Source organism: Ambystoma mexicanum, chromosome 12 (assembly GCF_040938575.1).
Source record: "Ambystoma mexicanum isolate Mex_15411 chromosome 12, UKY_AmexF1_1, whole genome shotgun sequence".
In the NCBI taxonomy this organism is placed as follows: Eukaryota; Metazoa; Chordata; class Amphibia; order Caudata; family Ambystomatidae; genus Ambystoma; species Ambystoma mexicanum.
The window spans coordinates 870,145,797-870,158,648 of NC_090936.1; the positions used below are offsets into that span (position 1 = coordinate 870,145,797).

The window sequence follows — 12,852 nt, forward strand, 5'->3', positions numbered from 1 at the left end:
AAATAAGGTTTATGTTAGTGTTGTGTTTTTATAATTGTGCTTACGTATAATGTGTGCTAGTACTTATTTACCCCTAGATTTATTTAGGCCTACTTGTATCTAAATCAGTGTTTATTTGGACCATTTGCATTACAATTTCATTTGTACTGATTCTACAGCCCCCCCCCCCCCCCCCCCAAGATAGGCCTGGCTGCTCTGTCTATGCTACCATGAACTCAAGTGGTACAGCCTTCTTCTAAGAGTGGAGTCTTGAACTGTCTCAGTTGAATGGTTTTACTAAGCCCTTAGTTGGACTTCAGAAAACATGTCCTAACAAGTCCTCGTGCTTGGAGCTACTCCTAAAGGTGCAGAAGCATGTTACGGCTCAGTGACCAGCCCCTGCTTGGACATATTGGGCAAACCATTGAATCCTCCCTTCAGTGTTCCCCTGCCCAGCATCACATAGCTTGGTTCCATACACTACCCCAAGAGTCTGGAAGGGCACTTCATCACACTCATTAAAACCTTGAGCATTCTACCTTAAACTTGTCTCCAATTACTAGAGTAAACAACTGTAAAGATTTTAGTATTCATCTGATGTGGATTTTTTAAATTAATGTATTTCGCTTCCCACCTATTTTTGCAGTTTCTTGAATGATTACCACTTTTCTTCATTCTGTTCGTTGAATCCATTTATTCCATTGACAAAATGTAGTTTTAAACAACCAGCATTGAGCAAGTGGTGTTTTTACCTTGTATGGTAGTCAATTGGTAAAGTTTGTTCCTACATAGATTTTTTTTAGACTAGGTGAAAATATCCCCTGGGATAAAGTTGGCAGGTAGACAATTGTTCTGCAACATAATGTATGCTATTCATGAAAATAGAACTGAAAAGCAAAGAGAAATTGCGCTTGTTAACCCATTGTTTCCATTCCATAGATTTTTCAGGATCCAACGGCAATGATGCAGCAACTCTTGACAACGTCTCGGCAATTAACGCTTGGAGCATACAAGCACGAAACAGAGTGTAAGTGTTTATCAACAAAGCCATGAAACGTATGTTGCCTTTGTTTGGCTTGCCTCATTTCAAATAAAGTTTTATGGATGATGAATTATGAGCAATTAAAACGTTATTGTTCCCCAAGAAACCTGGCCTTCGCTCCCAAATACCCTGATGCTTCATATCTCCTAATCTGGTAAAGTGAAAGATGTTGTAAGCAGGCTTTCAAATGTTAACACGTGTATTTCTTGCTTGCTGCTTTCCAGCCTTCTGTCCTGGAAAGACGATGCAGGACTTTTGGATGAGGTTGGTTCATCAAAGCTTAGCCGCTCTGTAGGGTGAACACAGACAAGAGCATGCAATATCCCTATGCAGAGAGGTTCACCCAGTCACAAAATCCACCATTTACATTTTCAGTACATTGATCGCAATGAAATGAGTGGAAGATGTGATGACCTCACTAAGGAACTTTTCAGTCTTTCCCAGTGAACGCAGTGGTTGGCTCTGTGGAACCAGGTAAACTTAAATACACAACATTGGCTTCCAAGCTTTATGAGAACTCTTTCAGATGGGCACATCGAATTTAAAACTCTTTTACCAACATTGGTTTGAAGTAACTTTGTCAATGTGCCCTGATATATTTGTGGCAGTGACTTCATGTCGCTAAATAAATGTGCCAGTGCATCAGATTATAAATCTACAAGTAAATACATGGTTAGTTGCTACTAGGGGAGTTTCCCTAAAGTCCTATTGTAGTAAGACTTTAGTAAGCTATCACAGTGGTTTGTAGATCGCCAACTCTTAGTATCTGTCTGTACTAACTTGGGACCTTGGTAACCGTCAGGCTTAACTTAAGAGGAAGATGTGAGCTTTAGGTAAGTACACTGAACCTTAGTTAGACAATTACACCAAAGAAACTCTTTACACTTATAATCTATGAAGTTATATTTATTATTTTTTTTTTAAATGTTGTAGTTTTATTAAAAAACTTCATTTATCCATATCATATAATACTGAAATTCACAATAATAGAAAGAGAAAAGAAAAAGAGAAGAAAAAGAAAAATAAGAAAAAGCAGGGTTTTAGCACACATAATTTCCCCTTGTCCATCCTCTCCAAAGCATCTATGGTCATTTTCTTACTACATTGAAAACTGCTATGAGCAGTAAGGTTAAGTCCTCTTCATTATGATTATATGGTTCCAAAATTGAATTATAACCGTAGTAAGGCTCCTGTTGTTCCCTAACAGTATTAGAATCCATCTGTCCTGGCAAGTGAGTTCCTGCCCGGGTTTTGTTATCGTTTCTCGAAACCAGTTTTTTTTCGGCTAATGCAGGGCAAATCATGATGATATGATGGATAGTTTCGAGCATCTGTTTGTTCTCACAGAATCGACAGAATGCTTCCTCTTTCAGGATTTGTCTGTTATTTGCCATCAATTCCCGGGTCGGTAGTTGGTTTAATCGTAGTCTAATAAATGTGTCCCTAATTTGCCTATCTGGAAATTGCTTCAAATACGCAGGTAAAACATTGATAGTGCGATTGTCCAAGTCACAGTGCAAGTTCATCTGATAACTTGATTTCTCTGTTAGAGTAGCTATCCAATCATTTCGCTGTAGTCTTTGTTTGGCACATTATGGGTGATTCACAAGCATCTCCATTGTTATACCGTTTACTGCCATCACGCTTTGCATTGCATCCTTCCATAATGCTAATGCCGTGTTCGCCAGTTTGTATGCTGGAATTTCATCCTCATTGATCATTTTTCTGAACAGATCGAGTTTTTTCCACTCGACTATTGATCTTAATGATTGTGTTGCAATCTCATGTCTAATTCTTTTAATCAGGAATGAGTTCGATAGTCCAAGGATTTTCCTTAAAAAGAGGCCTTCCAAGATATCCCAGATAGATTGATCAAGATTAATCATAGTCTCGCTCCGTAGCTCAGGATCGCAATCACTTTTTGGCACTAAAATATGAGAATTGGTTGCAAAGAGAATTTTCCAAATTTTCTATGTATGAAAAGCCCTTGTCTCGCCAATAAGGCTGTTTTTGTTCTCAGATGTGTTATCCAAGGTGTTTCTACTGCTGATTGGTTCACTAGGACTCCTAAATATTTAATTTCAGTTACCATGATCAGTTTTTGTTCATTCATTTGGAACTGAAAGGGTTGTTGTTTTCTTTTCTGTCGTTTCTTTGCTGAAAGTGGCATGATTCTTATTTTTGCAGTGTTTATTTCTAAGCCATTTTCCAACATGTAAGATTCCAAGCCCCGAAGACTTCTTTGTAGCCCTAGCTCAGTTTTGTCTACAATGACATCTGCATACATCAAGTGGTAAATCTGCTGGTTATTTAATTTGGGTGGATTTGCCTTCTGAAAGCGAGTGGGCTCAGAAAGATCCATGGTGTACAGCTTAAACAACGTTGCTGCAAGGGGACACCCCTGTTTGAGCCCATTTTCTGCTTCAATGGGTGCCAACAATTGTCCTTGTTGTGATAATCTGATTCTTAGAGTGGTATTGGTGTATAGTTGTTTGATAGGTTCCAATAACGTCGGTGGGCAATTCCACTTCTTTAGTTTTCCCCACAGTGTTGTCCTGTTAACCATATCAAAGGCCATGTGCAGGTCTATGAATGCTGCATATGTCGTGTGGTTGTTGACCAATGCCTCATGATTCAATAGATTCAAGATCATCAGGTTTACATGTGTGCCAGTACTTTTAGTAAATCCCGTCTGCCTGATATCAAATTGCTCAGTTTCTTTGATCCATAAGTTAAGTTTGTTGAGGAGGAGCATTGCAAAGATCTTTCCAATTGGATCCAAGAGAGCAATTGGTCTGTAATTTATCGGCTGTTGTCTATCACCTGCTTTGTATATTGGTATCAGAATAGCTGTTGTCCATGTCATCGGGATTTGTTTTGCTTTCTCAATTGCCGCAAATAAATGGACACAGAATTTAGCCCAATCCTCTGGATGTTTCTTAATGAGTATATTACTTAGGCCATCTGGCCCTGGAGCCCTTGATGAATTGAGCTTCTTTATAATTGGTAGTATGTTCTCCAATGTCCAAGAGTTTGTCCAAGGAATCTATTCACTCTGCTCCATTCTGATAGGTTGATTTTTCACTGTTCGTTCATAAATAGATTTAAAATGGTTAATCCATGCAGCTTCTTCAATTCCTTGGATTAGTTTGTGTTGGCTGTCCATTTGCGGATTTAATAGGTTCAACAATCCTCTTGTATTGTTTTTCAAGAGGGCTAGGATTGCATCTGCATCTTGTTGGGAGAGCAATGCTTTTGCATTCTTTATCCAGTTTCTGTAGCCTTGTTTTGCTTGTCGAATGGCGTTCCACGTGTTGCCCATGTTCTTTCTTTTAATTTCTGTGAGCGTTCTCCTCAGTTCTTTTTTTTTTTTTGGTTTTATTTTGTTTTTTGTTAACTACTTGGATATTGTATGCATGTGGATGACTTTTCTTTTGAGGCGTCTTGTTTGTGGATCTTTCGTAGAAACGGTAAGAGTATCCATTCATAGTTTATTTGTTCCATGCCAGTCACCTCAGGATTGATGTAAGTGCTTACTAAGCTCTTCATTTGAGTGTCACTAATACGTAGTCGAGTGACTGCAGAATTAGTTTCATTAGAAGTTAAGTACACTTTACTACCTTCACAATACGGTGCTTTCCATGTAATACTGAGTATTTGATGATCACTATTTTCTGATCTTGTAATGTCTTGTGTCGTTACTAGTGACAGTAAAGTTGATGACATGTATATGTAATCTAGAGTCACTGACACTTTCCCATTAGACCAAGTAATACTGTTTGCGCTGTGGTTCATTTGATTGGTACAGTAAAGCTGTCGCCATGTGGTTTCTTTAATCCAATTTTTCGCTCTTGCTGAGAGGAGTTTTTTTCTCCATCACTGTTCCTTGTCGGTCGAATAGATGAGTATTGAGATCGCCACATAGAATTATTTCAGTGTCCTTATCGTCCAGCATTACATCATCTACAGCTGAGAATAAAGTGTCAATGAATTCTTCCATCTGAATTGCTGCTTGATTCCAATAAATGTTAAATATCGCTAATTTCTGTGCCGTTACTTGTCCCAGAGTTCCAGGTGTCATCTTGGTACTCCTGATTTCTACTTTTGTTACTTGAATCCACGGTGAAATGTTAGTGAAATTTGTCACTTGGATATTCTCTTCCATTTTAATCAGCGTTAATAGGCCAACCGATGGACGTCCTTTTGTACGGGATATTGCAGGATTCATGATCACAGTGTAACCGTCACATCCCGGCATGGTGTCAATCCATGTTTCTTGTAAACATATGAACTTATGTTTACATAGGTCATCCGAATTTAAACGAAAGAGATGAGAGAATCCTCTGGTGTTCCAACTACAGAGAGACAGTGTAGTTTTCACTTTTTCAGTTGATGGTTATAAATTGGTTTTTCTCATTGCTGTCGTCCTCCTATTTGGCGTTTCCTCGTCTCTCCAGAAAGGCGGGTTGTTGAAGTTTACTTGCTTGTATCGGTTTATCACTCTTTCTGCAGAGCTGTGCATTTTGTTTTTTGAAGTATTCCTCGGCGAATGTACACCATCATTCCCCTCTCTCTCCTGTTTGTTTGATCCCTTCATATGATGATGATAATCCCGTAAGGGTTTTCTCGTACTTGTTGATACAGCAGTACATGAAACACCTAATTTCGAGAAGAGGGGAGCCTCATTGGTGATCTTTTCACTATTCTCTGTATTGTGAAAATGTACAAGAATCTTATCTGGGTTTTTTCATCCATAAATTCTACTACTTTTGTGTCCTGTGTTGATCCATCTAAGCGCCGGTATTGCATGCATCAAGCGCAAAGTATTAGTTCTGTTTAAGCACACGTTGATAGTTGTCACTTTCCATTTGCTCAATTTTTAATTTTGTAGTTTGCTGAGTTTCCATAGGATTAGTAAACACAGGTTGCCACAGTTTGGCTCTCAGATCTGTATCTAGACTATGTTCTGATCGGTTGGAGCTTTGACTCCTCTCTGAATATTGCGATGTAAAGGCTTCGCCGTCTGATATTGATTCCGTACTAAATCTCGACATCTCCAGTTCTGAATCCGAGATGTCTTCACAGGTAAGATCTGTATGAATAGATTCTGTGGTAAAGCCTTCTTCGTAGCAGTCAACAACAATTAGAGATTGATTATTCATTGATGCTTGCGAGTCCCAATTCCTTTCTTGCTCTTCTTCAGAATAAGTTGAGAGGTTCAACAAGGCTTCCTGGCTGAGGACATCTCTTTGCTGATGCTCTATAATTGGATCCGGTATCACATCTTCCACCGTAGTCAGATCTATGTATGTCGGTTCAGTGCTCTCAACTCTTTGTGGCTCCATTGAGTTACTTTCCATTCCAGCTATTTTTCCTCCTCGTTGTGTAATTTTGGTCCCTTTCGGAGTAGTCAAATTTTGTAGGAAGGCTCTCGAGCCATTGTTTGCCTTTGAAATACGTGCTATGAATGTGTTACCACAATATCTGATTACATTTCCGAATAGAAAATACACGGATGCATTTTTGCGATTTAGGTTTAATTTATTACCTACGAAAGCAAAATTGGCTTCTCTGGATAGATCTGGAAAACTATCCAAGATATGCACCTACTGTGAAGTTTTTGATTCAGTTCAAACTATGAGACATCTTCTAATAGATTGTACCAAACTGGTTGACATAAGAAATATCTTTATAGACATTTTAAACATCGACGAATACTGACTCACAAACTATGGGTAACAATCTTCAACACCTCCAATACGTCCTTGATTATTGACATCATTCATTTTATAAAAAAACTTAACTTGATACAAATAGATGGAAGTTTTAAATGGAAGTGAGAAAACGTTCAAAGTAAGATGACTGCTCCAATATTGCAAAGAAATTGGTAAAACAAACTCATGTTTATGATTGGCTAGTGATACTGCAAACTGTAAACAAACTGAACTAAACTATTGTGTAAGTTCCTGTATATTACTCGATGTAATTGAGAGATAATTGTAATTTTCAGATGCTTGTATTCATTATCACAGTAATTATGTATACAATTGAAAAAGTTGTTTATTCAACTGAAACAATTTCTTGAATAAAAAAAAGAAAATAATAAATGATATTTAATTATTATCCCGTGTTCTGGTAGATGAACCGACTGATATACGGTTCCTACTGTGTCCTTAGTGTGCAGGAAGACACACGCTATCTGCCTAGTTGTACAAACAGTGTATAACGCACTCAGTTGCCCAGAGTTGGCTGCAAGGGAGCGTCCGCTCCTGCGTCTGCAGTTTTCTCAGCGTCTCAGTGTCTCCTCACCGTGCAGCAGCAAGCAGCTCCACGCACGACCCAACTGCGGAAAGGTAAGGACAGGGCGAGGAGAGTCTGCGGAGAGTCTGAAGTGGGAGGGAGGTGGACTATCGACCCAGCAACAAAGGACGACTGGTGGTGGGTGCAATAAGGCGGCAACAAAGCGGCCCAGCCGGCCACAGTTCTTGGAAATGTTTGCCGTGTGTCGGCACTCGAGACAGAATCTCGTATCCCGGTACTTATGAGGGGTTTTTGTCATGGGGTGGCGAACAGGCCCACAAGTGCTCAGGCTTGGGCTCACTCACTCAATTCCCTACGTGCAGCAGGAAAAGTACCGTATAGTCAGTAGACACGAGCAGACTAAGGAAACTCTCCAGGGTAACACGGGTAGTGCAGGGGGCACAAAAGGCACTGCTTGATCCGCTAACAGCCTTAATTCACAGCTCTTAGCCTGCGCGCCACCAAAAGAAGGCTAGAGGAAAGGATCTAGGACCGTCACACACCAGAATCACTTTAAATACTTAAGACATTTATGTTAGAAAACTTTGGAATACTTGAACACACTTCAAAGGACACTTTCACTTTTCCCTTTCTAACGTTGCTTCTAATGTAACCGCGAACAAACACAAAAGACAATATCTTATTATCTGTTATTACACACACCTGCTGTTTTTAACAGTTCATATGGTAATATATTTATTCTGCAAACACATATATAGTAAAGTCACTTTAAGGGAGGAAAGTGGTTAGTGTAACATTAGCCTGGTTTAAGGTTCTAGAGAGGGTTTCTTTGCACAGCCAGTACAAAAAACACAACCCTAACTAAAGGCAGTTCGGAGAGGGCTTGAAGTCTTGACAAGCAGCAAAATACATAGAGTTCAAGAGGATTTCTTCCAGTCTCTAGTGTTAAAGAAGCAGCAAGTTAACTAACAAGGGAGACCTATAAAAAAGGACTTGATGAAGGGACACAAGCAGCGGCTTAAGTCAGAGGTAATTGGGGGGGGGGGTGACCCTGGACATCTCTAGGTGCACTCCAACGCTCTGGAGCGACTTCTTGGAACCAGGTAAGCAATACCTTTTTTACCCACGATACCTTAGGTTAGAAGAAAATGTTTGTGCTGGATGCTCCGTGATGTTGCAGCTCTGGACCCAACCTCCGGATTCCTTGGTCTGATGACTGAAGGCAGGACAATGGACGGGATTGCTCAGCAGCAGTCTTGAGGGAGGACCTGAGGCCTGGCTTTCAGCAACTTCTTGGTTCACTCTGCGGTTTTGGTGCCTTTTTCTGCAGCACCAACAAAGGACACTGATCGCCCGGTCAATCTTCTTCGCTTCCTAGAGTCCCACACTCTGAGGGGGTATGGGCGAGTTGGATCGGACCTCTAGAGTGTCCTTATGGTTTCAGCAAAGATTTGTACGGATTCGGCCTTTCTATTACTATGCCCTTGAAATGGGCTTGGGTTCCGCAACTCTGGAAGCTCCTATGACCTCGGCAGATGGCTTAATTCAAAGTTAGTCTTCGGACTGGTTGTTCCCACCAGCCAAAGGGAAGGAGGAGTCTTCAGAGCTCCTGTCGCAAAGAAAACTGGGTCAGGACAGCTGTGGTCGCTTCAGTGTTGCAAAGAGTCTGCAGGCGTCTCTGGTCTTCTTCGGTTACTTCAGCTTCTCGTGGTCGACTTGCTTTTCACTCCAGAAGCCTCACTTTTCATACAGTTCCAGCACACACTCCTCTGCAATCTCTCAGAATTTTACAGAAAGGGGCGTTTGGCTGTCCAATCAGGACAGCCAGACCGCCTTTGGGAGCTGGTCCTATTCAGGCACTGTGGCAGACAAAGTGGGGGGGAGCACCCTCCCCCACTTCCTGCCTGCTCAGACACTCTGGAGCCTAGGCGGGGGATACCCAAGGGTTCCCTCAAACACACACTAACCTCCCCCCAATAGTAGAAAGGCTAACAAAGGACATCCACGCTAGTAATGGGGGTGGGGGGAGAGGCCCCACGTTGGTACCACGTTGGTACTTGGGTGCCCCACGTTGGTACTTGGGTGCCCCACGTTGGTACTTGGGTGCCCCTATTGTGCAATACTGAGGCTATGGACATAGCCTGCAGTATAAAAATGACACAATAGTTGGTAGAATACGTCCACTGCCACCAGCCATAACTAGGAGATTGTCTGTGACTTAAGTCACAGAAGTAGATAGAAGGGAGATAGTAGGTACCCCTTTGGCACTCCACTGAAGGTGGTGTGTGCCAATCTCAGACTATAGAGTTTTGGAAGAGATGCTAATTAGCTACTGTAGTTACTCGAAGATATAGAAAAATAATCTTAGAGGACCCTAAGGGCCCCCAGCAACACTGCCCATAAGGAGCTGTATGAAATATTTTATTTGTATCACGATCGTACACAAGTGTTTCAGAGCGCGACTAGACAAGGGAGGGTGCAGGGGCCCTCTTATCCTAAGTAAGAGCCGAAACACCCAATAGGAGAACTAGCCCCACACACATCCCAGCAGTGGTCCAATCAGGACCACTGGTGGGAACACTCCTGCATAACACTCAGGCACACAAACCAGTTTGTGGATTGGGACCAGACAGTCCCAGCACACATCCTAGCAGCAAACACACATAGCCCTCCAGTAGCCCACCAAAAGCTTCTGCTTTCCTGAGCATTGGAAGTCTATATAAGGATTTTCCTGGCCTCATAGGCCAGGAAGAAGGCTAAAAAACAAGATGGCCAAAGGACGATCAGAAAATGTGGCACAGCCATGTTTGGGCACTAGCCACAGTTAGTAGCCAATGTGGTAAGGCTAAAATGAAATGGCTAAAATGAAAAGCACCAAAAAAAATGGTAACGTCACTGCTGCCACCAGTGTGTTCATTTAGCACACCTACAGTAACAAATCCTTTGAGTGTTCATCTAGGGCAAAAACAACCATTCTACTGAATTGTAAGATGCCTTGTACAATGATAAGTTACCACAAGTGATCAAAAATTACTAAAAGTAGTAACACAGTAACTACACTAAGGTTTTCCAGTACTTGCCGCCTGAAGGACATGTCAGTTTCCCCCATAACAAATGGGCAAAACACAGTGTAGTGAAGCTTAAGGCTTCACTGCACTGTAAAAAGTACAGGTCATGATAAAAAATAAAAGCAAAAAGTTTGGGGGTCCATAAAAATGGAAGGAAAGGTGCAGTAAATAAGAGAGTTCTAACACCTAGGAAAGTCACATTTGCATTACTGCTGTTTTTATAATTAGACCTTTATCCCTCATTTTTAGTTAAATCTGGGTGGCTTGTGCATTTTGGTTACTGTCTTACTGTGAATTGTTCCATTAGGCTCTCTCCCACTTCATAGGTCACTGGGACTACCGTTGTACTGCTGTGGGTCTCCTGTCTGCCCCTCCTGCGTGTCCCCGCTTCCTGTGGGTATTGCACAAAAATATAGTTTAAAAAAACGAATGGTTGAAATTATCACATTTTGGCTGTACCGAAATTACATAGTCACAAATGCCAACCATTCTGTCTTCACTATACAGAAGCAGTGGTTGCATGGGTACGCTATAATGGAATCGGGGCTGTCCCACACATCCAAAACACAAAAGCTTTAGAAAAAAAAACAAGCGGCCTTGCAGCATCGGTTCCCATCCGCAGAAGTGAAGGTAACTGCTGCTGCAGGCATTTGGCAGCACACAGTGAAGTGTGTCGCTGAAAGTTAAGGGGGTGGGAGTGGTGCAGTTTACAAAGGCCATTTAGCTGTGGGGTGCTTATTTCGAATACAAACATTTAGAATTTGACATTATCGTCTTCGAAATAATCAAGTACATCCCTTCCTGCGTTGTGCGGCACTGGGCTGTCTCTCCTTCCCTCTTTCGCTCCCTCCTCCTACTTTCCTCCTTGTACTCTCTATGGTGCTTTCTGTGTCTCCCATCTTTAACTCTATCTCCTATCCTATCCCTCTCACTAAGACTGGAAGGAAGAAGTTCAATTGGGACATCTTGTCTCCAACCCAGGCCTCCCTATTGCTGATACCTACATCAGTGATTTTCCCCCAGACACTCACCGACATACTGCTTCATTCCCTCACCAGACCTATGGACCCCTCATATGGTCTCGCTTCCTCTCCCATTAATGGTGGCACTCGGTGGGATGTCCTCTTGGCCTCCTTACACTCCTCCAAGACCATCATTAATGTCTATCTGAATGGCACCGTCTTGGTCCAGGGCCCTCAGCCCAATCTCCTCCTTTTCGAGAAGTGTCTCCTTCTCCTGCCACTCCTACTAGCTACTCTTCCGCCACATCTCTGGCACCTCCTTCTACCAGTTCTGCTGGGTGTACCTCAAACCTGTACCCCTCCCTGGAAGACTCCCAAATGTGGCAACCCGCTCCACGCCGCTACTCTCAACTCTAGCTCTGCTGTTAAACACTCAATCTGACAGCTGCCACCTTCTCGAAGAACTTGACCTGGATGTCCTCGCTCTCACCGAGACTTGGTTCACGGCCAGCTCCATCACAAGTTTTGACACTCTCATCCCCGATTTCTACAAGATCCTCTCTGAACCCAGAACCAACTGACCCGGAGGTGGAGTAACACTGATCTTTCTGGAGTGGGTCCCTGCTTCTGTCATTCCTACACAGGCTTACTCCTCCTTCTGAATGCCTAGTCTGCAGACTCTCTCTCCTTGCCTCTCTTGTACTGTGGCCACCATCTACAGACCTCCTGGCTAGGCTGCCCTCTTCCTCTCGGATTGGAATGACCTCTCCTACTCTCATTGCCAATCCTTCTGCAGTCTTTACTTCCTGTTCCCTTCCAGGCCCTCTGTACGCCTCTGTCTTCTCACTTCACCACTAAAGCCCAGAACATCCTGTCCTCGCTATTCTCTTACTACCTCTCTCGGCCCCCCCTCTGGCTGCGTCGCTCTCACGAAACCTGACTATTTTTCTAGACCAGTACAAACAGGTGCTCCACTGCTCCTCCAGAACCATCAAGGACCACATTGACACCCTCGCTCCAGCCTTGGCCGATTTCTGCAATCACTCTTTCACCACTGGATCCTTCCCCTCTCCCCAAGAACTCCCTTGTGCACCCCCTCTTTGAAAAGCCTTCTGCCGACCCTACCTGTCCAGCAAACTATCGCCCGATCTCTATCACTCCTAACCTGGGCAAACTCCTGGAAAAGCTGGCTATCTCCTAGCTTACCCTCCACAGTGATCTGTTGGTTGTCTCCATGATCATCAGTCTGGCTTCAGAGCAGCCAGAGGCATGGACACTGCTCTCCTGAACATCTGTGAAGATCTGCTCTCTAATCTCGGCCAGAGCACTTTTCTTCACAAGCTGAATCTGCAGGGTGCTGGAGCCCCTGCCTCACTCCCACTTCCATCTGGAGATGATACACTGCAGCAACTACCACCTAAAAGAAAGGTAAGCCACTTGGCTTACATAAAGGTAAATCCGCGCTCGATCGCGATTTTTGAAAAATGCCCTTTTAATTTTACTTTCACTGATGCCTGCGCTGTGCAAGCGGATCCGCGCT

At 42.7% G+C, this 12,852-nt stretch overlaps 1 protein-coding gene across 1 annotated transcript in view; it reads left to right on the forward strand.

Annotated features, from left to right (window-relative positions):
* YEATS4 (YEATS domain containing 4) overlaps positions 1 to 12,852 on the forward strand; it is a 214,200-nt gene that overhangs the window by 104,101 nt on the left and 97,247 nt on the right. The window contains exon 6 of the mRNA XM_069629340.1: positions 919 to 1,006. Coding sequence (XP_069485441.1) covers positions 919 to 1,006 — 88 coding nt within the window. The remainder of the gene's footprint in view (positions 1 to 918; positions 1,007 to 12,852) is intronic.